The 27,553-nt window shown below is 44.9% G+C and overlaps 1 protein-coding gene across 3 annotated transcripts in view; it reads left to right on the forward strand.

The window, feature by feature from the left end:
* Nucleotides 1-27,553, forward strand: part of LOC121308487 (collagen alpha-1(XXVI) chain-like) — a 37,603-nt gene that overhangs the window by 3,215 nt on the left and 6,835 nt on the right. For 2 of the 3 annotated variants that reach the window (XM_041240917.1, XM_041240915.1), the window contains exons 2-6: nt 4,029-4,151; nt 6,947-7,050; nt 25,148-25,209; nt 26,056-26,155; nt 26,258-26,347. In XM_041240917.1, the coding sequence (XP_041096851.1) occupies nt 4,029-4,151; nt 6,947-7,050; nt 25,148-25,209; nt 26,056-26,155; nt 26,258-26,347 (479 nt within the window). The remainder of the gene's footprint in view (nt 1-4,028; nt 4,152-6,946; nt 7,051-25,147; nt 25,210-26,055; nt 26,156-26,257; nt 26,348-27,553) is intronic. The other variant, XM_041240916.1, reaches the window with a different exon arrangement.

Genomic DNA, 27,553 nt, shown 5'->3' on the forward strand with positions numbered 1-27,553 from the left:
AGCCACCTTCCTTGGTCCACTTGAGTTGCTCATTGGACAGGGCATGTTTATAATTTCTAATGATGTTTTATTTTTCAAATTCAATATATTGCTGTCAGCTGTGGCCAATTTCTAACCCCCACATTTTCCAGTGAATACTCAGTTCATTCCTTATGGCAAATAGCGTACCAGCTGAATTAGCAGGGTCTAAAACACTGGGAACATTTGAAAAATGATTGGATTCTGTCCTATTAAATGAGGTCCCCTAACCATTACAAGTGATGTGGTCACCAGGAGATGAGCCTTGATTGGCCAAACAGCCTCTTCTCCTTTCTTTTGTTCTCGTGTTCTTTCTCTGCTGGCTGGTTTAATCCTGCAGTTTGCCCTCATATTTGCTCTCAATGGTATCTGTTTTTTCAGCGTTTGCAGAGAGATGCTGTAGGGTTCAATTCCCTTCTAATTCTCTGCTTTCTCAGGGAGATGCAGTACAAGATAGAAGATGTTATAATTTGCAGTTAAAATGAGATTAGGACATTCTTGGAAAATGCATCTCCACACACAGCGCATTATCCTTAAAAAAACACAGGGGATCACTGAGCACAGTTGTTTACACTGCTATTGCCTTTTGCTGCCAAGCCCTTAAGCAGAGCAACAAATGGATCTTATCTTCTGAATGAGCAACAGACAGACAAGCAGATGTACACATCCTTACTGTATTTATCATGCGATACGCATGCAGACACCATCAGTCAAATAGACAGATCCTCTAACCTCTGAGAGCTACTGGCACATTAGCAGTGCCCTTGCTCACTGTGTTTTGATAAGCCTGAATAGATTTTGGGTGTCTCAATGCACTTCTGAGACAGCAATAGATTGGACCCCTTTTCCAAGTTAAGCACAGTCAATTAGCACAGTCGTTTTCCCATGAACTATGCATTTACCATAGCTTACCATGGTTTTGTTTGTAACATACTTTGCAACCCTTTGGTTTTACAGTGCTTATCATATTTCTACTGTGCTTTATTACCTTTTGGTGTGAGTCTACTATGGGACAGTTCTATAAGTGTACCCTTAAAATGTTATCCGATTTCTGAATGCAGAATGACTGGGTGGGACATTTGCTCGCACCCTCCAAAGTAGTGTATGCGATGGTGGTTGCAACATTCAAAATGAATACCAAATGCATCCACAGTAGTTCTGTATTTGGGCACCCCTGAACTTGAGGGACAGATTGCTCATTATAATATTTTGAAGAGGAGGTGATTTGTTGGCAGCCTCTGATTCAGGATCTCCATCAGTTTTTGTGCTGTTAGACCTGAGTGCTGCTTTTAATACTGTTGATCATTCTGTTCTCCTTCGCCCTCTTAAAGACTACGTATGCTGATCTGGTACGGTCTTAAAAAACACCTTTCAAACAGGGAAGTGTCATCCGTTTTAGAGATCGATTCTGGTGAACCTTCGCTGTTGTACTGATGCCACTCAGCTGTATCTGTCTCATTTTCACATAACAAAATGGATGCAGCAGCATTTTCTTCTTCTGAATTTGGATAAAACAGAGATAATGGTCCTGGCTACCCATCATCAGCCTAAGAATGCTAATTTCCCAGGCTGGCTTTGATGGGTTTGTTGTGGAACTTAAATCTGAATACGGGACTTGGGGCCCAAATTCCTAATATCACTAGTCTCCTGTTTTCGTCTAAGAAATATAGCCGAGCTCAGGTCCTGTCTACCCTTGCCTGATGCTGAGAGATGGGTCCATACTTTTGTTTCTTCTAGGATTGATTATTGCAATGCACTCTTTGCTGGCCTGTCTGAAAAAGCATTATCACATATTTAGGTAGTTAACACTCTTGCAGCTGTATTTTGAACAAAGTCTACAAAATGCGATCACATCACCCCACTTTTGACCTCCTTACATTGGCTTCCAGTATGATTTAGATCTAGTTTAAAGATCCTTTTCGTTCCCCTTTAAGGCATTGCTTGGTCTTGCTCTATTTATATCTCACTGAATTATTGTCTCCATACATCGCTGGCCGTACAGCTCACAGGATGCCAGTTTACTGAGAGTTCCATGGTTTAAAATGCGTACCAGAGATGAAAGGACATCCTCTTGCCTCGACCCTAGCCTTCCGAATTCCTTGCCACCTTTGGTCAGACAAGCAGAGTCTGTTCCTGCTTTTAAATCTAAAAACATCTCTCTTTGAAAAGGCATTTCCTGGCAGATTGCCATAAGGTTATGAATTGATTTTAAATAGCTGACTAACAACTAAAATGGTTGTTATTCATTTTGAACTACTATTTGTAATCATGTTTGCTCTGTTGAAAGGTGTTCAGTGCTTTGAGAGGTCCTGGTCTTGAAAGGCGCTATATAGGGCTGGTGTATAAGTGCAATATTGTTGTTCTTGTATAATTAGTAAGCAAGAAGGAGTCTGGTAAAATAAGCGATATTGTTGGCAATATTTTGTGTTGCGATGACTTACTCTACTGAGACAATTATTATCAACATTTGTATTATTACCAAGAATCGTGCTTCTGACAGTTAAAATGTGTGAACACCAACACTCCCAGAATGCTTCTCTCTCTCTCTCTCTCTCTCTCTCTCTCCCGCCCACCCTTCAGGAAGTACTGTTAAATAAGTTTCAAAGGAAGTCAATGTTGCATCTTTTTTATGATTTCCTAAAACACCTTCTGTGTATAAATTGCTCAGTTCTTTCTTTACTAACTTACTGTGGATGCGTGTTAAACAGTGGGGTTGTAAAGATGGCGTGGGTTTACTGGATTACAATGCTGTCATCATCCTTTAAACATACTTTCTTACCTCTCTGTAACACAAGTAATGTTACTGTTCTGTACAGTTTCCCAGACTATACTTTGTCTTGGTGAAGCTCATGTATCCTGCCGCAATAGTGGAGATTCACTTCTTTCCTGGGCAGCAGGTATAGACCCACCAAAACTCCTCGGCAGCAAAATGGAAAGTGGAATGATCTGCATCCGAGTTGAACTGAAATTGTGGAAAATGAAGAGGGACTTACAAGAAAGTAAAAATGTATAACCCTTGTGAAGGCATCAGCCAAATGGCTTTCCTGAACGTTTAAAGTCACAACAGTTATCCGTAACAAGAGAAAACATCACATTGATTATCAGCACATTTTGATTGCCATTCACAGACCCTGATTAACATCAGCTGCTACACGATTAGTGCAGATCAGGGTCTGTGAAAACAGACGGGAGGAATAACCTTGTTCGAGGGAGAGGGAAGAAATCTCCTACCTACCTACAGTACATGTTACTTTGTATTGTTTATGTGTGAGTGGCTAACTCGGGTAAAGGCATCAAGCATTAGCCAACCTTAACCTTCAGGTCCTGTCTTAGCTTAGCACTGTATGATACGATAGACACACTGGAACCTCACGGGATGTGTGAAGTAAGCCTGTCTTCCCTGGGTACTCCAAAGGGAGCGTCGCATTGGCTCTGGTGCTCCCGTGGGTTGGGGAGGTCAAACTGGCAGGGGCTGTTTCTCCTCATCACGCTACAGCGGACCCGACCGTCCGAGAGTCCACTGAGCTCAGAGCAGACACCTGCAGGGCTGGCCTTTCTCTTCCAGAGGCCGGTAGCTCGCTGACATCCGCTGTCAAGTTCCTGGGTGAAAAAGGAAGCTGGCTGGGTCTTAGGATCTCCTGAGCCACGTGGGGAATTCCTGTCCTTTTTTTTTATAGACAGTTTTTTTAATTGCGCTATTTTTACAAACTGGGTTTATATCTTAGTCTTTCTAATTTTACAATTAAACTGTATTCATCTTGTATTCCAATTTTATTACGTTGTTGTTTTTGACTCTTGATTGTTCTCTTTCTACAAACTAGCTTTTTATTTGGGTTTTCTAATTTTACAATTACTCTTTTTAATGTCCGTTTTATTAAATTCTGTGTTAGATTGTTAATTTAATGTTTAATTGTTCTTTTCTGTGAGTGTGAAGCGCTTTGGGATCTTTGTGATAAAAAGCGCTGTAGGAATGGATGTGGATGAGTGACCATCGTGATTTCTCTTGACAGGAACTGGTGCCAGTACACGGTGACGAAGATGGTGTCTTGCCAGGTGCACAATGGCTCAGAAACGGTTGTCCAGCGGGTTTACCAGAGCTGCCGCTGGCCAGGACCCTGTGCCAACGTCGTCAGGTACTGTACCCTAGAGCCCTGCCACTGCTCTGCTCTGTGCTAGCACAGCACTGTACCCTAGAGCCCTGCCACTGCTCTGCTCTGCGCTAGCACAGTACTGTACCCTAGAGCCCTGCCACTGCTCTGCTCTGTGCTAGCACAGTACTGTACCCTAGAGCCCTGCCACTGCTCTGCTCTGCGCTAGCACAGTACTGTACCCTAGAGCCCTGCCACTGCTCTGCTCTGCGCTAGCACAGCACTGTACCCTAGAGCCCTGCCACTGCTCTGCTCTGCGCTAGCACAGCACTGTACCCTAGAGCCCTGCCACTGCTCTGCTCTGCGCTAGCACAGCACTGTACCCTAGAGCCCTGCCACTGCTCTGCTCTGTGCTAGCACAGCACTGTACCCTAGAGCCCTGCCACTGCTCTGCTCTGTGCTAGCACAGTACTGTACCCTAGAGCCCTGCCACTGCTCTGCTCTGTGCTAGCACAGTACTGTACCCTAGAGCCCTGCCACTGCTCTGCTCTGCGCTAGCACAGCACTGTACCCTAGAGCCCTGCCACTGCTCTGCTCTGTGCTAGCACAGCACTGTACCCTAGAGCCCTGCCACTGCTCTGCTCTGCGCTAGCACAGTACTGTACCCTAGAGCCCTGCCACTGCTCTGCTCTGCGCTAGCACAGTACTGTACCCTAGAGCCCTGCCACTGCTCTGCTCTGCGCTAGCACAGTACTGTACCCTAGAGCCCTGCCACTGCTCTGCTCTGTGCTAGCACAGCACTGAAATAATTATTTAAGGCAGATTTGTGATTTACCAACACAGGTTCTTTAATTTGGATGTAGCCCAAGGTCAGATATGCAGCAACACAAGAGAGGATAAGATGAAATGGGAAAAAAGTTGTTTAATGTGTCTTTAAAAAAAGGATTACACAAAATGAACAACTTGGGTATAATTTGCCAGCTTGGAACGACTATACACATATATAAAGTGCTTCTAATACAAAATACTACATTAATAAACGTTCAGATCAGTGCTACATATATACAGTAACAGCAGCAGAACATTCAGGTGACATCAATTAACTCCTCCCGCTGCCCGGACTGCAATGCTCTCTTCACATGGTATCAATTCACTTTATTATTCTGAAAGGAAATATGTTACACATTAGAAAAGTCTGCTAACAAACCATCCATGCATTACTCTCCAAAAGATTGTTCTCATTGAACCTTGAAAAAAAGTACAAATGAAATCAGATAAGCAATGCATTGTAGTACCAGATATCCAGTGTTAACATGAAAATGGTTGTTAAAATAGCTGCAGTCGCTTTGAGGGCAAGCCTGTCTCCAGTAATAAGAGTCTGAACCTTTCTTACCTTTCGTTAGCCTGAGCACATCTCTCAAGACCTTTGTTAACGGTTTTACTTTGCTTTCTCTATTTCACCCTGGCACCACACCCTAATGTGAAGCGAATGCCGAGGCTGGGACCAGCCACAGCTGGGTTTTATTAGAGCGTTTTCTAGCCCTGGGGAATCAGCCCGGGTCACACAAACCCCTTATCTGTAAATAAACATTGGTTCCCATGAGCATTTGTTCCCCCCTACATGCCTGTTTGTTATTTATCTTGTTATGTAAGTGATGCAGGTATAGTGCTAGTAAGTGAGCAATGCTGTCAGGCTGTTCTCATGTATTATTGTAGGTGAGCTGTCGGAGGGGACTGGATGGTACATGTTTAGGGTTAGGGTTAGTAGTTAGCAAAAGTGGTCTTAAAATGAAGGTTTTAGCTGGAAATGCATGGATATAGACTTGTATGCAAAGAAAGATTACTTTGTTACAACCAAATAAGGGGGTACAAATATTTGGAAGAGGAATCGATATTCACTGCACCTTAATAATAATGAGCACTAGTCTAAACACTCTACTCTTAGCTCTCCAGCGCTGTCATTACACTGCACCTTAAGCTCTCTTAGCTCTCCAGCGCTGTCATTACACTGCACCTTAATAATAATGAGCACTAGTCTAAACACTCCATTCTCAGCTCTCCAGCGCTGTCATCACCCTGCACCTTAATAATAATGAGCACTAGTCTAAACACTCCATTCTCAGCTCTCCAGCGCTGTCATCACCCTGCACCTTAATAATAATGAGCACTAGTCTAAACACTCCATTCTCAGCTCTCCAGCGCTGTCATTCCCCAGCGTAATGAGACGTGCTCAATCACAAATCTGCAACGAAAACTCATTATCAATGTCCTCTTTCAGTATAAACAGATTGAAGTATTACAGGAAGCGGTTTCAGATGTATTTAAAGAAGTTGAATGTCATTCTGCAAAGTCTGCATGCAAACTGAAGCGCACACGGCACACAGACACACACAAACCCAGGAACAAATACTGTGCTCCCTTTTCATGCTACATTCAGTGCTTCATGAAAACAGTGGACTGCAAACTGCAGAACAATATTCTGTGTAACGTCTATATTCTGTAGAAATGTACAGTCTACCTGTAATGTGGATGACAGTGTTAATTTGATCAGCCGTCACCCTGGCTGGATTTTATAAAATCATTTTCCAGCACTGGTGGGTCACCCTGGATCACATCAACCAGCTGTTTATAGGGGTAACCCTGGTGTCCCCCGGAATATTTGTTCCCCAAGGTCTGAATATTCATTCCCCTTAGGAACCAATCTTGAGGAATACACTGTGTTAGTAATAACTGAAATGTGTTGCTAATAACCTCTCAGGGAGCATGTGAACGTGGTCTTTGTAGATACAGGCGGTCCAATGACTTTGAGATTGCTGGTAGTGACGATGGCACAATGTCAGTTACAGGACCCTCATCAGGCCCACCTACAGAGTGGCGTACCGCTCGGTGACGGCGCTGGAGTGGCGGTGCTGCCCTGGCTTCCTGGGGGACGACTGCAGCGAGGGTGAGTCCAGCCCTACCCCTCACACCACCTCCTCCACCAGCACACCCTCACATTCTCTGACACCTGCTAGACTCCCACTTTCACACATCTTCAATGGTCCTGTACACAGTCCTCTCTTACATTTGTATTTTATAGTACGGGGGCAAATAGTCAAACACTGCTGTCAGTGGTTTCAGTGGCAAAAAGAACCGTCTTCCTTCACATGAGGCAATGTATGCAAAGACAGCATGCAAAGGAAACCAATGCATAGATGCCATCTGAAATGAATATCACACACTGCTGTACAGAAGAAGGGTTCTGCCCCTGGTTTAGTAAGGAATTCAATACTAGGTTTACTGGTTTGAAAAGGCAACGCTCGCAATTCACTCGACAGACAGGCATGTGGTGTAGGTTTAGTAATAAACATCTACAAACAGAAACACCTGCCCTAACACTGTCAGTAGAGTAGAGCAATGTGGGCAGCCTGTTTCAAGCTGACTGTTCGGCACTGTGTTTTTCTGAAGGGAGGGTTCAAATTAGATCTTTTGGTGATGCCTTAGTCTGAGTCGGGATAAACCTCAGCTGGATTTGTTAGAGCATTTTACAGCTCCAAGAATTCCACCTGGATTGCGTAAACCCAGTGCTGTAAAATGCTCTAAAACCCAACTGTGCTTATCAGGGTACAGGATGATCAGATCAAGCCCATAGGCTCCTACAGACTTTTCGGATTGCTTATGGTTGCAATCCAATATAGAAATGCGTCTGTTTTGCAGTGAGCTGTATGTGTGTGCATTGGTTTGAGAGTGGAGCTGAGCTCTCTCACAGCTTGCACAGATACACAGGGCAGATGCTCCCACAGGAAGTCACCTTGTTTACAGAACCCCTTGCACGAACACAACAGGAAGCTGCCAGTGTTCTCTCTGAAGGCTGGACAGGGCAGACTGTGGGTCCCTGTTGGGCCGCACAGGAAACAACGCATCAGACAGACTTCTAAGACTTTCTGTCTGACTTAATTAGAGTAATTATGCCTTTTAAAAAAATATGTATTAAATACTGTAAATCAGTTTATTTTCAAATATAGTTTATTAAAATGTTAGTTTGTGCTAGGGGTGGGGTTACGCTCGCCTTTGTAATTAGGACAAGTGTGGAATGTGGCCAGGCTCTTCTTGATGAAGCCTCACGCCTGTCTGAACATCCAGGGCGAATCAAATACTGACCACGGCGTGTCTAACAGGGATCCTGGAGTCCAGAGCAGGGATTGTGTTAGGGGATTTCGATCCCAGCCAGTTCAAGTGTCTGTGTCTGGGAGAAGGTTCTGCAGTGGGACCTCTCTTCCAGTGGGAGCAGCGCTGAGCTGTTGTTTGAGAACCTTTTTTTTTTTTTAGCTGTTTTCCCCCAGTGTTTAGTTTTGCCTTGTTGTGTTATTATTGATTACCCTGTGTTTGTGTATGTGCTTCCGCTCTGGGAGTTTTCATCGCTACTATGACAGCATTTTGTAAATATTCTAAAACCTGAGCGCCTGGCCGCGTGTCTACCTCAACTTCCGTGCCTCTCCCGCCTGTCAGCGGATAACACACCCCTTCTTACAAAAACATACTGAAATGTCAATATATATTTATTTATACAGCAAGCGTTGAGAGATCTGACATCTAATACCTGTTTCCAGATTTGCTGCTGCTGAGTGAATGCTGTTTTTGAACCAGGTCTTGTTTCGGTATCTTGAATTCATTCAAAACCAGTAGCAGTTTGTACTGGAGCACACCGGGGGACACTGCGTTCAATACCAGCGGCAAGGGAAGGGTTAAACAGCAGGAGCGTGCACGCAGCTAGACTGTACAAACAGCTTCCAGAAAACGAGTTAATAAACCCAGAGCCAACAGCCAGTCTCCCCCTGTTGACCCCGTGCCCCTGTTGACCTCGTGCCTCTGTGGTTCTGTGCTTGTTTTAGATTTCGCTCAGCTGCAGTACTCTGCCCGTTTCCTGTGGCTGATGCAGCACATGGTTTACGAGACCCGCTGAGTTCTCCCTGTCCTCTTTCTGCAGAAACAGGGATCCAGGTCACTTTATGGAAGACATTGTTACCTCTGGCACTCCAAAAATATAGCTAGCACTTTGAACATTACGTTTTGTTGGTAGCTGAATTCTCATTTTGAGCTCTGCAGTGTGAATAAATATATAGCTGTAAAGTGTTGGTGTATTACTCTGCAGCAGATGGCTTGGTCATGTACAGCACTTTAAGAGAATGGATCCAAGATTATCTGCGTTGTGTGTGTGTGTGTGCCTCCCCTTATAAAAGATTATTACAGTATTTTTGCAGTTTTACCATGCTTTTCTATATGGTTAAACTATGCATTTACTACAGCATACCCTGGTTAGCCATGTTTATTAGTATACTTTACCATACCGCACTGTGCTTTACATTGCTTTACCATGCTTTCACTGTGCTTTATTACCCTCTGCTGTGCTTTTACTATGGGAAACTTTTATAAGGGTACACTGATAAAGACATTAGTCTGTTGAAGCATTCTTCAAAGCTGGTAATCCGTTATGTGAGTTGTGTGTTGGGGACCTGTCCTGGTAAATCTGAAGTCTCAATAGTCCTATAGAACTCAGCCCCACACACTCTTGATGACTCCTGAGAGCAGGGAAGCAGACTTCTTGAAGGAACAGTCTGCTCCGCAGGGCTGCTGTGTGATGTGGTCTGCCTCGCAGTGCAGGGGTCTGCCGAGTATACAACACCATCTCAGAGAGAGACCCCTTGAGACCGTCCTCTTCACCAGTAATGTGTTCATAATTAAAACCAGGAGGCTTTTGTTACTCACTGTTTACTGAAGCATCGTGCCTCTCATGCTAGTCTCCTCTTGTCTGAAATGCGTCCTTCTCATAGTAAAGGCTGTGCTCCATTCGGTTTGGCTCCCAGCCATCCTGTGGATCCCAAGTTCTAGTATAAGAATCCCCTAAATCTTACCTGTTCAATTATTTTTTTCCTCGCCGCAGCAATCCGATTTAGCACGATGAGGAGAAACAGTCCCTCCCTGTTTTGCCTTCCTAACCCGCTGGAACGCCACAGCCAATGGGCCACTCCCTCCAGAATCCCCAGAGAAGACCGATGACTTTGCACAGCCAGGACGCAAAATCTTACCTGTCTTGCACTTCCAAGCTGACTGAATAGTGAGGCTGGCCCCCTACCCTTTTCAGCGCCTTCTTACCTATTATTAACCAATCAGCAAATTCCCTTTAATGACTGACATGCCTTGCGGCCAGTGACGTTCTTTGCCCCGAAGATATTGGTGAAGTATAACAGACTGCTTGAAAGTAAGACATGAAAACAGAGAGCTTTCTTTAACCCTGTATGAAACTGTACATTTTTGTCTAATCCCTTTGCTTTTCCTCTTCAAAACTGGGCCCCTAAATGGTATGAGGTACAGACCCCAGCACTGATGCTTGTGACAGGCTTGTCTGAAGCCTTACAGAGGCTTCTATTAAGAATCCACACTCACGCACTCTAGGGCTTTTTCAAAACCACACATTTCCAGACAGGCATATTGACAGCATATGTTTTCCAAGTTCAGAAAACAATAAAGGGGATGTTTGGGGGGGAAAAGCACAAAACAGGGAGAAACTAAAAGCAGTAAACGCTGCAACCTGGAACTCCTGAAGCTGTCTGCTGGCTGGACTCCAGCAGGCCCCTGGTTCTCACAGGGAAGAGGGGAGAGGGAAGGGGAATAAGAGAATGGAAACACCCTGGCCTGACCTTGGCCTCTGCAGCACTGAAGCCAGGCCCGTTCCCATAGAAAACCATTTTACCATTTGTAGAATCATTTTGCAGCTCCTTTGCTTCTTACTTTGTACATACCATGCATTTACCAGTTTGTTTGTTTTTTTAACCACATGTTTTATTATAATGCGGTGGAAATGATAAGCATACATTTCATGTGCCAACTATTCAGAGCATGTCACAGTCACAGACCATCAGAAATTACAAACAGAGCCCTCTTATCCAGGTTCAGAAAAGTGGGACTTGACCAATCTAGTCCTTTCAATAATTCCACGCAGCTGGCATATTTTCTTAACTAATCATCCAGAGGTAGTTATTGTATTTTTCTGATGGCCACATATACCAATTCTGAGCTCAGTGTGGCCCGAACATGTTACTGCAATGTTCCAAAACAACCTGAAACTCTCCTGAACCCAGGTATTGAACCCTACTGAAAGTGCTTGGATCCAAAGTTTCGGAGTGGGTCAAATTTACAGTAAAAAACTTGGAAATTAAAACAGATCACAGTCAGGGCTCCCAATCTGTTAGCACCAGCTGACTCCAGATAATAAGTCTACTGAATTGAAACGTGATTACAGTGTGATGCTTCTGCTAGTGTTATTTCACTTTTAACTGAAAATGATTCACCCCAATCTGTGGATGATTTGTCAGTCTTTATGTTGTTCTTCACCTCCGATGAAGATAATGCATTTAAATCAAGAAATGTCCCGTTGCTTGCCTGGTGGAGGAAGGTCAGTCGTACTGTCAGGGGAGAGGCAAAATCATCAGAGACTGTATCTCCCAGCTGCACTACAGCAGACCCTGCTGGCCAGGCGTCCTGTGAGCTCAAGTAGACACCTACAGGGCACAGGCTGGTAACTTAATGACATCTGCTCCAGAGCTCCTGGGTGTGAAGAGGCAATTGGCTTGGCTCTGGGAATCAGAGGACACTCTTTGACCTACAGTTCTCCTAAGCTGTGGCGAGGGACTGTAATTGGACATTCTAAAACTGGGGAGAAAAACAGAGGTAAGCATGTGACTATTTCATTATCGTGGCAGTTCTCTTGTTTAGAGCTGTGATGTAGCGGTAGGCTTGACGTACAGAAAAACCCAGACACACTTAGATCATAGAAACATTCCGCTGTAACCAAGCACACCATCGCGGCTCTCTGAAGAACTGAAAGGGCTTCGGCACAGCCAGTTACATCACACACAGCGTCTCCTTTGCAGGAAGTTAGTTAGGCCTGTGCTTAATGTTAACCTCCTAACCTAATCCCCTAGAGCCACAGCCTTGCTCGCTGTGAATAAATCCACCCAAATCACCTCCACATGCTGTGGGCTTCCAGCGCGCTCCCTCAGGTAATCAGCAGAAAGCCTGGCCTGCGTGCGAGTGTGCGGCCGGGGGGCGGGGAATCGGATTTCACCGAGATGGATGTCACAAACAAAGACCTGTGTGTGCGGTCGTGGTGCGCTGCAGGGCTGGGACGCTGCAATTCAAAGTGGCACATTTTCAGTTGAGGTCTGATTTGGTTGAGTCTTCTTTGCGTGTTATGCAGTAGTGTGGATGTAATTAGGGTTGGCGCTGACTCTCTGCGGGTCACTACGTTTTCATTTTCCTGTCAGTTTCAGCCTGCATTCCGTCTGCGATTTCTGCCTCCCTTTGAAACTGGGACAACTGTGAGTTAGTAAATGGAAAATCTCTTTTCAAAGTCATAGTTTCAGAGGGGACAGAAATCAAAGGTGCACACCCCCGGTGGGTTTCAACCCACCCCACTTCCACTGTGTTAGTTTCAGTTCTATACACTGTTAAAACCCAAATAAATGCAAACAGCTGTACCTCCACCCTCTAAATCACTAAATAAGAACCTTCCCTTTTAAAGGATTCAATGTAACTCATTATCCCTAATCTCTCAAACAGCCTGCGCTATGGATGCAGTGGTTATGTTTTTCCCAAACCGAAACTGAACCGAAACAATTCTAACCAACAAAAGATTAAAATGAACCAACCCTACCCGATAGAATGAAAATCGGATGCATTTTTCTGAGAGCTCATCGCACATTTTATTGTATGTAGAGGGTTCATATTAACATCCTTTAATAATTTTCATATGGTTACATAAATGAAAAGTTAAAACAACCCTTCCCTGGTTGATTCCAACAGCCCTCAGTAGGGATAACCACAGCTTCATACATAGTCTGCATGTTCAGTGATTAGTTGATGAGAGGTGCTGGTCCTAGTTCTAACATTTATTGAAACATATAACATACATATATAACGTAAACACTGAAGCTGCAAGTTTTTGAGCTAAAAAAGGGATTTCGCAAAGCACAGCCGCATGGTGTGCAGGGCAAGTCATACAATCAGGGGAGCGCAGGTTCACATCTTGGCTGTGTGGTGTGCAGGGTGACTCCAGTCAGGGGAGCGCAGGTTTGCATCTTGGCTGTGTGGTGTGCAGTGTGACTCCAGTCAGGGGAGCGCAGGTTCACATCTTGGCTGTGTGGTGTGCAGGGTGACTCCAGTCAAGGGAGCGCAGGTTCACATCTTGGCTGTGTGGTGTGCAGGGCGACTCCAGTCAGGGGAGCGCAGGTTGTGCGAAATCGTCTGTCTTTGCTGGGGAATCCTGGAGGGAGCGTCACATTGCCTCTGGTGCTCCCACTGGTTAGGGAGGCAAAACCGGCAGGCGCTGCTTCTCCTCCACGCCTCCACTGAGCTCGGGTGGATGCTGCAGTGCTGGCTTTTGTCCTCCAGAGACCAGTAGCTCGCTGACATCCGCTCTGGAGTTCCTGGGTGTGAGAGAGGAAGCTGGCTCGGACGTGGGATCGGAGGATGCCCACTGAACCTTCAGTTCTCCAGAGCTGTGTGGGGAATTGCTGCAGTGAGGGGAAAAAATTATTGGACATCCTAAATTGAAATGAAAAAGTCAAATATTAGATGAGGTACTGAAGAATGAAACTGGGAAAAAGCAATGGACCAGGCAAAGCTGCATAAGGAGGGAAAGAGATTCGACAGATTCGGGCATCATCATTGGAACTTGAGCTGGAGCTTTCCCCAGAAAGTTAGCTACCAAGGTCTGGAACCTAAATGAAAGAGTTGCCTACTTCTGATAAGGGTCTGCCAAGGGCTGGTCAGCCCAACCTTCCTCTGCATGCTTTACACACACTGTACATAACAGCTACTTAATATTTCCTACCAAATATACAGGTCTATGTGAAACACAGTACATGCAGTATTACTATGTTTATTGACAGAGAGTATATCATATTATTGAAATCAATACATGTTCGTTTAGATCATCCAATTCATGTCTAACAAATTAGCCCGTTCCCAGCAGGATTGGAACTCTGCGCCAGGCTCAGCACGATCCCAGCAGGATTGGAACTCTGCGCCAGGCTCAGCACGATCCCAGCAGAATTGGAACTCTGAGCCAGGCTCAGATCGTTCCCAGCAGGATTGGAACTCTGCGCCAGGCTCAGCTCGTTCCCAGCAGGGTTGGAACTCTGCGCCAGGCTCAGCACGATCCCAGCAGGATTGGAACTCTGCGCTAGGCTCAGCTCGTTCCCAGCAGGATTGGAACTGGGATCAAATGTTCAATTTGTTTCCCAAAGATCAACCTGCTTCCAGTAGCTGTGACAGTCTTGGTTCAGTTTCTGCTCTCAGTGAGTCAGTTTCTGCTCACAGGTGTGGGTGACAGTCTTTAAAAGCCTGATACCTGCAATCGTCAGTGGGCAAACACATTTTAACTGACTCTGCGTCCATCAAAGAACCGCACACCCGTGCAACCAAGGCATTCCATGCAAAAGGATCTATGACTTATAGCACAAAAGGGACATGCCAGAACCATCTGTGACAGAACCAAGCAGCAGATACTGGGTACAGAGATAGTGTCCATGCAGAGCTGAACCAAGGAGCAGATACTGGGTACAGAGATACTGCCAATGTAGAGCTGCCTTTGCAGGTGACCAAGGAGTAGATACTGGGTGTGGAGACACTTCCCACACCAGAGCTGTCTCTGCAGGCTTTTCAACGGCAATGCTTCAGGAGACAGAGGAGTTCTGACTCCAAGCACTAATCTACTGTTTTGTTCAAATATTTGCACAGGCAAAACCCTTTAGCCTCTCACACAAAGCTGGGGTTAGATTACAATGTCACTTCCAAAACTGGAGCCAGAGATTCAGGGGCTGTGCTGTGGACAGGCTGCTGCAAAAGCTGCATTGAATACAGAGATTGACTCGATTAGGGATGCCCTATGATGTGTAGCACTAATATGATTGGCGGTTGTGCTAGTGTATGCATCTGGAACTGTATTGTGATTGGTCGCCCCTCTGATTGGTTCAACAGGTCGAATCCAGTATAGAGAAGGTTAGTTTGCGATTTGGACCCTATTTGTAACTGGGCAGAATTGTGGTAAATGCATTTTATTGCTCTGTAAAATAGTGCAAGGAAGCCTTGGTGGTAGGAACACACTCTTCACGTTCCCAGACTTTCCCTACCTTATGTGGAGTTGGGAGGGCTACTGTTATTGTAACACAGGAAGAGACATCCACTTTATTGTGTTGTGGCAAAATCTTGAAAACAAAAGAGACCAACAGCAACACACTTGTTAATGAGCGGTAATAAAATACATCAGAGAATATTTCCAAAACACTTAAAACATTTACAAAATTACATCCACATGTGCGAAAGAGGCTGGCTACAGCCCAATGACAAGAGAACTGCCAAATATATTATGACACAACGGTTCAGTTTTAATATCCATAGTCTGAATCTGTCACTTCCTCATGTTATAAATAGTTACACAGGTTACTGTATTCAATTCATGCAAATTAGTTTAATTGATGAAAAGAAAGGTTTATCTTCCAAATGTCACTCAGTCATTTGAAGACCTTTCTCCTTGTGCTTCTGTGCAGATCCTGGCACTCTAACAACACAGCATATCAACCTTATCTGTTGATGGATTAGGAAAAGCAAGCAGTCAAACAGGAGGAAAAAACATCTTCTTGCTGAAGAATCAAAACATTAAGTAAATTAACTCGGATCCCTCTGAAACTTGGCATGCTTGTAGAGACTGTGATGAACTAGGGAAAGCCAGTGATGTGCCAGGGACTGCATTGAAAGAATACTGTCGGGGGGTTTTATTTTTTTGTGTCCAGATTTGCGTAGCTGTCTGCTCTCGTTAGTTTAGCTCCGGGCCGCAGAGCGCAGGGCCCGGGATCACAAACAAGACAAGCAGTGATTAACCCCCCCCGCCCCCCCGACCCCCCAGTGCTAATCTCTTCCAGATGACCGGGTTCACGTTTCTTCTTTTGAATTTTTCACCCAACATTGTGTCTTTTGTATTCTCTGAATCCTCCTTTTTTGTAACTCGTTCCGCAATGCTACCATAACTTCTCATGTATCCGATCTGTCGCTACTTAGATGGGTAGCCATTAAGAAGAAACAGGTGCTGCTCTTCATCCCAACCAGTCCCGGGACTCATCTGGAAGTGCTCCACCACGCTGAATGCCATGCCATCGCTGAAGATTATTGGAGAAAACGCTTACGTTACTTCACTGTTAAAGAAACCTGAAAATGCAAGTCAAATTAAGAATAAGAAGGACCTCAAAACCATGGGTTTTTATTTTGTCATAGGAGTGTTTGTCTCTGAAAAAAAACTTTCATGGAGCAGAGACACAGGAAGAGATACACAGGAGAGAGACAGTAGAGAGGCACAGGAGAGAAAAACACAGGAGAGACACAGGAGAGAGACACAAGAGAGACACAGGAGAGATGCAGGAGCGACACAGCAGAGACACAGGAGAGATGCAGGAGAGACACAGAGTGACGCAGCAGAGACGAAGGGGAGACACAGCAGAGACGCAGAAGAGACTCTTGGGAGTAGTTGACCTGGTTTGTTGTTTGTTTTAGAATTGTAAATGCAGTTTTATTTTAGGTGAAAAATTACTCTAATGACTGTTTGGAGTAAATAGCTTTGAGAATCTAGCCCATAGTGTCGTCTTCACTGCAAAACCACACATAACTGACTCCTAAGGACTCCTAAGGATGTGCACCAGTGATTTCTTTCTCCCTGAAACGGTTCATTTATTTGAGTATTTCTTTTGCAAATCTTAAACAATAATGTACACATGTCATGGCAAAGTAAACAGATAAGAGATATATTATCCAGATTGAGACAGTATTCCTTTAAAATCCATTACCTATAGTGTTCAGTCTGTGCAAGAAGCATTGCTGGTACCTAGTAAGAGAATAAACTAGTTGCCTATTAAATGGAACTGTGACAAGGATGGCTGTAGGGGTGAGGTCAGGCCGATCAATACAACACACAAAGCAGATGAAACTGAGACACTACAGAGCTCAGCTTTTTATTAAACAAACAAATAATCGATTTAAACAAAACACTGACACAAAACAAAAGGGCACGTGGGCCAAAACAAACAAACAAACAGTACTGAAACAACAAGTGTCGTGCTGGTACTGCCAGCACGAGTAGCAATTGTCATTTTATAGAATTTGCTGTACCTTCTCTCTCTACTCCCGTTCTCCACTCGTGAACACTCTCTCCCTGTGCAGACAAACTGCCCATCTTTTATATTCTTAAGCAATCGGTGGCTGACAGTCCTGCATCCTCACAAGGTTTGTAAAATACACAAAACAATAACAAATAATGGCAGACAGCACCTCGTCCTACCAAATAATAGTACAGAATAACACAGGCTTTTCAGTGTCATATATAAAATATAAATCACAATAATAAACAAATACAAAATATAAATCAGAATATGCACAAGGGCGGGAGTCACTTATTGGTGTCATTAATCTGTCTGTCAGCACTCTGTGGAAGAGAAGGGTTAACTCCTAGAGAACTGGCAAACAGCACTGTTGAAGACTGTTTCCCTGGTGAAAACTTTGACGTTTGCATTGGGCTACATCCAAGGCAACTACAGGCATGCTAAATAAATCTTTATTGTTAGAACAAGAAAAAAACCTGGTTGTTACATTTATGCAAGACGGAGGGGTGTTGGGACAGAATGTGTTTGAGTCTCTGGTTTTACTTTTGTTATGCACTCCTTTGCTTCTGAGCACCAGAATAGAGCTACGAAATGTATTACCCTTCTCTTTCCATTCTTGAATAAACTTACCAATAGAGGTACATTAATGCCAGTGTAGCTGCATGTCCTCACTGCATCACTGCAGATATTCAAGTGGGTTACAGTTGTCCCGTATACACGGTTTTGTGTAATATTCTGTTTATATAACAAGTGCAATGTTAGGGAAACAAAAGCACATTTAAACCTGAATTAAACAGTTGAATTCAGAGATTCCCTCGATCAAGCTGTGCGTCTGTTTAGAAAAGCAATGTAGTTTGGAACAGTGTGATTCATTCTGTCCTTGGATTTGAAACGAGACCCTGAGAATAATATTCAACACAGTACATGAAAAAGATATCGGACACTAGACATACATATATATATATATAAAATACCTAATAAGATGGGATAAACTAAACTATGCAATGATGAGAAGAGACTTGGAAGAAAGCTATTTTGATAACGATCCCATTTAAAGTGGAGTTTGTCCAGATCGTTTGGTTCTTTTCTTCCCCATCTGTTGCACACAGACTGTTTGCAGGAGATGATGAACATTGCACTTGTCGGGTGGTGTTGAAATCTCCAGTAATCAAACAAGCTGCAGGCCCTGGTCCCTTTCCATTGACCCTGCTCCAGTAAACACACATTCCGATTGCTGTCTCCACACTGGGCCTGGAGTTATTAAAAAGGAATAGCTGTACAGAATGGGAATCTACTAGCAATCTTGTGCCAGGACCTCCGCTGTGTGCAAAATGAATGAGGGGGGATCTGTACTGGGCTCCTAGCCGCCTTTCTCTTTCTTTCTTTCACACACACATATATACAGTATGTACAGCAGTATCTGAACTAAACGGGACACTGAAGCATCTCGCTGAGTGGGCTTCAGTGTGCCCATAGGCAACAGCTCAGTTGTTGATGATGTTAATATTGGCCACCAGCTTAAGCCTCATGTTCACAATTACAGATGCTAGCCCCTTTGCCCTCTTCCCAGGGGTGTTTCTAGAGTAGGTCAGACTAGATGGCGAGGGGGTGCAGGGTATTGGAAGCTGTCCAGGAGCTGCAGAGGTGATTGATTTGTTTTGCAGCTGGGAAGCAGGTGACAGTGACAGCTGTGTCATCGGGATGGTGGTGTCAGACACACATGATACCGCAGCCAGCATGGGTGCTCTAAATCCCTCGCAGTCAGGATGGATTGGAACAATAATACTCTCAAGCAAAACTTCCCACTTCCAATGTTGGAAGTGACACTTTGCATTGTCTCTAATTACTGTCTATATATATATATATATATATATATATATATATATATATATATATATATATATATATATATAGTAAATACACATGTGTACTTACACATAATTATCATGTTATTGTGCATAGTTACAATGTATTTCACGTGTAAATCTTTTTGCATGATATATGTAGGTACTCAATTGTATCAGAAAACGGTGACACCTATAGCAAAGGGAAGTAGACCGAGGTGCAGGGGAAATGAATGCTGGGCGGAACGGGGTAGGGATATTTGCTCTCACCCACTGGGGGGCTAACAGAGAGGACCACTGAGAGATCTTTCAGTTGCCCCTTTTGGGTGTGACCTTTGATCCCGGCTTTTCTCTCTCCGGGGCCCCGGCCAATGCATCACTCAGCTGGACTGCGGTTTCCAGGGTTTGTGGCTGATGGCGATGCACCCAGTCACTGGTAGGATCTGCGGGAGTTGTTCCATCGCCACCAGGTTGGCAAGTTGATGGGCCATGCACTTTTCAATTTCCACCCAGTGTTTTGAGATCTCAGCGAGCCTGTGTCAGGCTCTAGTGCTGGTTAGAGATCTCAGCGAGCCTGTGTCAGGCTCTAGCGCTGGTTTGAGATCTCGGCGAGCCTGTGTCAGGCTCTAGCGCTGGTTTGAGATCTCGGCGAGCCTGTGTCAGGCTCTAGCGCTGGTTTGAGATCTCGGCGAGCCTGTGTCAGGCTCTAGCGCTGGTTTGAGATCTCAGCTAGTCTGTATCAGGCTCTAGTGCTGGTTTGAGATCTCAGTGAGCCTGTGTCAGGCTCTAGTGCTGGGTTATGCTTGTTGGCAGCCATGTGTTTTTGATAAAAGTTGAAGCCCAGACTATAAATCTCATCTGGCAGGCTGTCTGGTCGGGGGCACTGCGGGGCACAGGCCTGGCCTGACCTAGCTAATTCCTCCCAGACGCTGGCAGGATCTCTTATTTTCATAGGGGTCCGGGACAGTGTGAGAACGTGAGGGGCAGGGAAAGGGCAGCTCAAAGCATTTTAAACAGTCCAGGCCACGCTGCTGTTCCCTTTTACTATACTTTTTTTTTATTTGTGAATTAAGTGCTCAGGAAAGATGAAGTGCCAGCAAGCTTCATGAGCGTTTCCCTTCACTGCAAGAGAGAGCGAGCACCTGAATCCTGACCTGAACACCCCCTGCCTCTCTGCCATTCAGTCCTGGGCCTCTCCCAAGCAGAGCCTGACGATTGTGACGAATCCTGTGTTGTTTGTATGGAGGTTAGGTTCACCAAGCTCAGTTCCCTTGAAACCTGAGACCCAGGTCTCTAGAGGACAAAGGCCTGAGATTTGTTTGTGTTAGAAATATAAAAATAGCAACAGCATAGATCCTTTCTCTTGCTTCTTTGTTGTTTCTGTCATTAATATTGCTTTATAAAAAACATGGGTGCAAAGAAAATGTAGATTAGACCCCAGGTATTAAAAAAAAAAGAAACTGTGCTAATGACAACTTAGAGAAAATAGCTTTGAGAATCTAGGCCATTCCCTTTGAAACAGCATCAGAGCTGCTACGGTTTCTTTTAGTGCTGCAGCCCCAGAAGAAGAAAGGAAGCGCACACAGGCAGTGATATCTCCGGGGGGGTGTGTCTGGGGGAAGCGTGAGGCAGATTGTTTAATTGAGATGTAACAACATGGCCTACAGTGGCACGACCGCACATGTCTACTGGAATTGCTCTGAGGACGTGCGTGCATCTGTGCTTGTGTGTGTGTGTGCATGTTTGTGCGTGCGTGTGCGTGTTAGTGTGGGCAGGGAGGCGGCTACTCCTCACAGCCCTCAGGAAGCCCCTGACAGGGTGTAACAGGGTGGGAAACACATTCACTCCTTGCTGCTGCAAGGCTCTGCTCAGAGAGAGCGTGCCCCATGGACCGGCTTGGTTGATGATGATATTACTTTAACAAAGCATCGTAAGGCATGTTGTTATTTGTATGGCTTGTGAGCAATCTGCCTCGGTTTGTCTCTGTACTAGACGTGCCTAGGTTGTCCATAGCTATTAAATACTCAATAGAGCTGGGGGTCCCCAAGTAGCTCATCCAGTTACAGCGCTGCCGCTGGGAGCGCAGGATGAGTCGCACAGCTTGGACGGGACCACTTCGCGTCCAGGCTGTGGAAAGAGGCCGAACTTTGCTGGGGACTCCGAAGGGAGCGTCACAGTGGCTCCGACGCTCCCAGCGTGGGGGATGGAAAAGCGGCAGGGATTGCTTCTCCTCATTGCGCAACAGCGAACCCTACTGGCCAGACACCGAGCACATTCAGAGTGAATAAGAGGCGGGACTGATCTCTGTTCTCCAGGATCGGTAGCCCGTCCACCTCTGCTCTGCTCAGCGTAAAAGCGATTCTGGTTTTAGGCTTGTGAGATCAGAGGATGCTGTTGTGTGGGGACCCACTGTGGTGAGGAGAAAAAACATAATTTGACATTTCAAATTGGGGGAAAAATTAATACAAATATTAATTGGTCCCTCTAATTTTAAAATAATAAAGAACACTCAAGTGCTATATTTCTATATTCTAAAATACAAGTTTATTTCAGAATTTCTAACATCCCATGTTGTGTGAATGTATAAATACATACATAAGTACATAAAGCACTTTTCTTAGTAGTAGTCTGCTGTTTTTCTAGCCCCTGACTCCCTGGACCCTGACTCCTTGACTCCCTGACTCCCTGGCCCCTAACTCCCTGACTCGCTAGCCCCTGACTCCCTGGCCCCTGACTCCCTGACTCGCTAGCCCCTGACTCCCTTGCCCCTGACTCCCTGACTCCCTGGCTCCCTGACTCCCTGACACCTGAATCCCTAGCTCCCCAGCCCCTGACTCCCTGGCACCTTGCCCCCTAGCTCCATGATTCTCTGGCCACTGACTCCCTGGCCCCTGGCTCCCTGACTCACTGGCACCTGAATCCCTAGCTCCCCAGCCCCTGAATCCCTGACACCTTGCCCCCTAGCTCCATGACTCCCTGGCCACTGACTCCCTGGCCCCTGGCTCCCTGACTCACTGACTCCCTGACTTCCTGGCCACTGACTCCCTGGCCCCTGGCTCCCTGACTCACTGGCACCTGAATCCCTAGCTCCCCAGCCCCTGACTCCCTGGCACCTTGCCCCCTAGCTCCATGACTCCCTGGTCACTGACTCCCTGGCCCCTGGCTCCCTGACTCACTGCCACCTGAATCCCTAGCTCTCCAGCCCCTGACTCCCTGGCTCCATGACTCTCTGACTCCCTGACTCCCTGACTTCCTGGCCTCTGACTCCCTGGCCCCTGACTCCCCTCACTTAGTGGCCCCAGACTCCCTGGCCCCTGACTCCCTGACTACCTGGCCCCTGACTCCCTGACTCCTTGGCTTTTATTGTATGATACAGACGGATTTTCTTCCTAATGTTCTTTTGAGTCTTGCAGACAGGATTTGATCAGCACCTGTCAGCAACTGCCTGGTCCTTTGTTATTTATGAGCTGCGAATCCCAGGCAGGGAGTGTGCAGGACAGGCTGTGTTGAGTGCAGTCCTTTTCCTGTCTTTGTAGGCCTGATTAATGGAGTGAGCAGCTGAAAAATCAAGACCCCTTGGAGCCCAAGCGGGCTTAACCCTTTCCCCACCGACTGTGTGCATTAACGTCTCAGAACTTTTTTTCATAAAATCCCAGAAGGAAATTTATAATTGAGGTCAATTAAAAACACACAGGTTCAAAATGTGATTTAATGGTCTGGAGACACAGTAATGGTTTGTATCACAAAGTATAATCAACAGTTGTGCTGTGTCATCTACCATATATTTGTGTGATACTAAAGCTGCATTTTTAGTTTTATGCTCTTATATGAGCTTGTTCCATGGCAGTTCTGCAGCTTTGCTTGGGACGCAGGATTACTGGTAATATACAGAGTTCAGAACTGCATATGGAAAGTAATTGTCACACTGTGAAATGGGACTTGTATTTTAGACTCAAAACGCTAGCAGGATATGCCTCCTGTGTTATCTAAAGCCAAGATAGAGACTCCATTAGATCCATGAGAGTCAATCTATAACTAGTGTAATAATCTGTGGTCATAGTTTCCAAACAGTCCATTGTCTCAAACTCTCAGTCCCTCAGCTCTAATCACTAGCCCACACTACCTCCCAGTCCCTCAGCTCTAATCACTAGCCCACACTCCCTCCCAGTCTCTCAGCTCTAATCACTAGCCAACACTCCCTCCCAGTCTCTCAGCTCTAATCACTAGCTACACTACCTCCCTCCCAGTCCCTCAATCCTAACCACTTGGCCACGCTGCCGTAATCCCAGAGCAAGGTAGCATAAAGAATTAAGTAGACAAAGTTTCATGCTGATCAATGTAGAGTTGAAACTAACAGAAAAAAGACAAGTCGACTTATAACTTCTTCTGTGTTATAACAATACCTTCTTCTGTGTTATAACAAGACATGAGCTGAAGTGTGTCTGTGCTTCCATTCCTCTCAATGGGGAGTTTTCAGATTGCATGTTAATCTGTTCATTTCATACACATGTTCTACAAATATTTACAATAGGCGATTAATAGGACCCTGCTTATATCTCTAGCTCAGGTCTGTGCATAGAGTATTTGCCATCGTTTACAATGGTTTGCCATACCTCAGGTTTTGCAGTGCTTCCAAGGGCGGTATGCAGAGTATTCAGAGAGTGAGAGTGAGTTAGTGAGAGGTGCAGCAGGGGAGGGGTTTGCGGTGGGCAGCATGCTGTTCCTCAGTGTTTGCAGTGTCTGGGTATGCAGCAGGGAATGCCAGTGGGCAGACAGACAGAAAACAAGAGGTGGAGGGCGAGAGGAATCCAGGCTGGCCTCAGGAGGTGGGGGCACACAGGATGACAGATGCTGCAGTTTTTCACTGTGTCAGTGGCTGTCAGTCATTTCAGTTTGGGTCTGTCTACCATCCCATTAACACATGCTGCTATCCCAGATAAACATGTAATAAAGCACAGTGAAAGCATGAAGAGGTATGGTAAAGCATAGAATATCAATAGGAAAACCATTGAAAATGACCTTGGTAGACTTTTATAAGGAAGACCTAGTTCGAGGCAACTTCGCAGCATCAAACCCTGAGTCTCCCCTGGTGTGCCATGCAGTGGCCTGAAACCTAAGCCCCTTTCACACTGGCATTCTCTGCCTGGGTCAGGACCTGGTGTCATGCTGGTTGGCTACTCGATTTCACCCTGCTTTTGATAAAGCAGGGTTGACCTGGGTGACAGATGCAAGTGCACAATAGGTGTATCAATGTCCCAGAAACAGTTGATTACTGACGCTTCCATCCAAGCTTCTCTGGTTTGAACCGTCGGCTCAAATGTTGATTAGAGCAAATGTTTCTTCATCCCTGCTGCAATCTGGCTCATGCTGTGTCTCAATCAACTAAAATATGGCTAAACAGAAATGTTCCTTGTGGAAGTGAAACCTTCACGCAGGCGTGGCTGTTTGTTATTTTATCAGGCGTCATGCATTTTGTCTCGCTCAACCCAGGTCAGTGCGTGTCGACCCACATCCTGAGCTGGGTCGCTGGGACCCGGGTACGACCCAGGTACGTGGTTTCTCACTACACAGGATTGTGACCCGGGTAGCCAGAACCCGGGTCCGGACCCGGGTAGGAGTGCCAGTGTGAAAGTGCTTTAATCTCCTGAAACCAAGTTCCAAGCCACAGACTGACTTTGTGTTTCCTCAACTTAACATATCTGCATTAGAGGAGGGACAGGCACCTTTTCTAAATACAGCACTGTACATTTCAAAGGTTATGTTTCCCAGCCTCTTCATGTACTGTTGCGCTAAATATTCATTTCTTTTAACTAGTTCAGGATTTGCAGTTCTTTGAAATGCAACACACAGGTTTGAATCTGTAGCATTGCATTTGAAAGAGATTGACTCACACGTTGAATTAATAAAACAAAGAAGATCTTTTAAAGAATGGGTTAGCTCTTCTTCTATCACTGCTACTGTACGGGACTCGTGATCTCATCACTGCTTCCTGTCCCGTGTTTGTCTCCAGAGTGTATGAACTGCACCAGCTTCTCTGACGTGAACAACAGGCTCAGCGTCCTGGAATCCAAGGTGAGATCTGGAACCTTTTCACAAAGTCAAGTGCAGTGCTTTATAATTCAAATTGGAAAGTGGTCTTTTTGAAGGATTTCGTCTGTCATTACGGTTATTTTAGTTTACAGTTATTTTAGCTTTCCCATTTTACAATCAGAACTGCTTTTTTTTTTATTCCCATTTTATTGTTTTTTACATTTTTTTATGAGATTGTTTTTAATTGTTCTATTTTTACAAACTGGCTTTTTATCTGAGAATTTTACAATTAAAACCAAATTTGTGTGTCTCTTTTAATTTCAGTTTTATACAGTTTTGTATCATTTATTGGTTTAATTGTTCTTTTTTTGTGAGACGCGCTTTGGGATCCTTGTGATGAAAGGCGTTATATAAATGTTACTCGTATTGTATTGTGTTGTATTGTATTGTGTTGTATTGTATTGTATTGGGGTGGATTCCTCATGTGTCACTCTGTACTGCTCTCCTGTAACTTCTCATAGTCTTCCAGGGTCAGTGATTCAGTCTCAATGCATACAAAACAAATACTGTGCATATTTCAATTCCCTGGCTGGCTCATTACACGAACTTGAGAGTTGCAAGCACATTTTTTGGCAGTTATAAACAATAGTATTGGATTATTTTAGCAGCAATATCTCTGTTCAAGATCTTTTTGTGCTGCTCTTATTTTGATTTCTTTTGTTTTTTCAGCTTTTTAAAGATTTGCAGTGGAACATTTTTGACTTCAGTGGCAGAAGTCGTGGTTGACAATAGAGACTGTGTGTAATATGTTGACTGAATAACAGCAGACGCACAGCGTGGATTCTAAAACCATCCTTGCTCTCCACCTGGCTGTGGGTCTTGTTGCAGGTTATGAAGCTGGAAAATGCAACAGGAAATCCAATGGGAAGTCCAGGGAACGAGATTTACCCACCGAGACCCGTTCCCTCTGGCCAGCCAGGACCGCAAGGTCAGTCGCAGTTAAAGCGCGCACGTCTTGCGCTTTGACTTTGTCAGCACTTGCTTTTTCATCCCTGGGATATTTTTTGCTCTTTCTTTCTCTGGTATCTAGGACCCCCTGGCGTCAGGGGCCCACCAGGGCTGGCCGGACCCCCAGGAGAGAGGGGGCCAATCGGGGAGCGCGGCCACATCGGACCAGTAGGTGAGACCCCGGCTATTCATCTGTAAAAACTGATTTAATTATGATAAGTGTATCCAATCACAGCAGTGCCTTGGTTGAAACCACTCCATCGTCGCTCCCAAGCACGCTGGAACTAGGGTTGCTGGGGGTGCAGCAGCACCCCCTGGCTTTGCATGGCTTCCATCATATACAAGGGTTACAGTTTTGTTCAATGGCTTTCAGCACCCCCACTTAAAAAATTGTTTGAGTGCCACTGGTCGCTCCCCTAGCTCCTTTCCTCTGATGGGAGCGAGCCTTGACTAGAGCAACAGCGCAGTTTCTTATCAGCTTCACCCCTTCATAAAGTTCACTCAAACACGAAACTCCTGTTCTGAAGAGAGTGCAGAAGCCAAGACACATTTTCAAGAGGAACGCAGTCTTTTTAACAGGAACTGCAACAGCTTTTACCTGCCCCTTCCTGCAACTAAGTTATATGTTAAAAAAAAAAAGTGTGTTACATACAGTAAATGCAATTAAGTCATGTGATTATATGATACTTTAATGGCTATTTTAAATACCGGTATATAGGTTAAAGGAATGGTAACCATGAAAGTATGTTGTTGTTTTTTTACCTCTTATTTACACTCGATAAGGAACCGTGATACAATATATCACAGTGCAAAAATTTTGTTTTAATTTCAATATACAAAAGGAGGTATTTTTTTAATTTTAACAAATGTTATAAGAGTTTTAAAATGCAATGCTTGCCCAGACGTCTGGCTCTGACTGTGGCCCTGTGTGCCAATGTTAACCAGTCGCCACATATTTCCCAGTTTCCCTGTCTGTCCGTTATAGAGTGCAGTGGCAGTGCTGAGCTCACAGAGGGGGTGTTTTTAGCATAGTTGATTTATCATTTTAATAAAATTAACCCAACCGGCATGAAACAAAATATCTGCTGTTTTAAACTAGGACTCAGAATATGTAGGTGCTGCATTTTCATTATTCGGTCACAAGAGGGTGCAAGACGCACCCCTTGGTTTTTAGCCCAAACTCAAATAGACAAACGTTCTGACCAATGTCTTCATCAGTGTTAGCGTTTGCCTACCCAGAGCATTGCAAGATCAGATCAACACAAGAAAAAAGTAAGAGATACAGATAATATCTCAAGAATGTGTTATCATACACATTACTACAAACAGGAAAAGGTTGTTTTAAATGTCTGTGTCAGTGGCGAGAGTGTGCAATGGG

The sequence above is a fragment of the Polyodon spathula genome, unplaced genomic scaffold (genome assembly GCF_017654505.1).
Source record: "Polyodon spathula isolate WHYD16114869_AA unplaced genomic scaffold, ASM1765450v1 scaffolds_725, whole genome shotgun sequence".
In the NCBI taxonomy this organism is placed as follows: Eukaryota; Metazoa; Chordata; class Actinopteri; order Acipenseriformes; family Polyodontidae; genus Polyodon; species Polyodon spathula.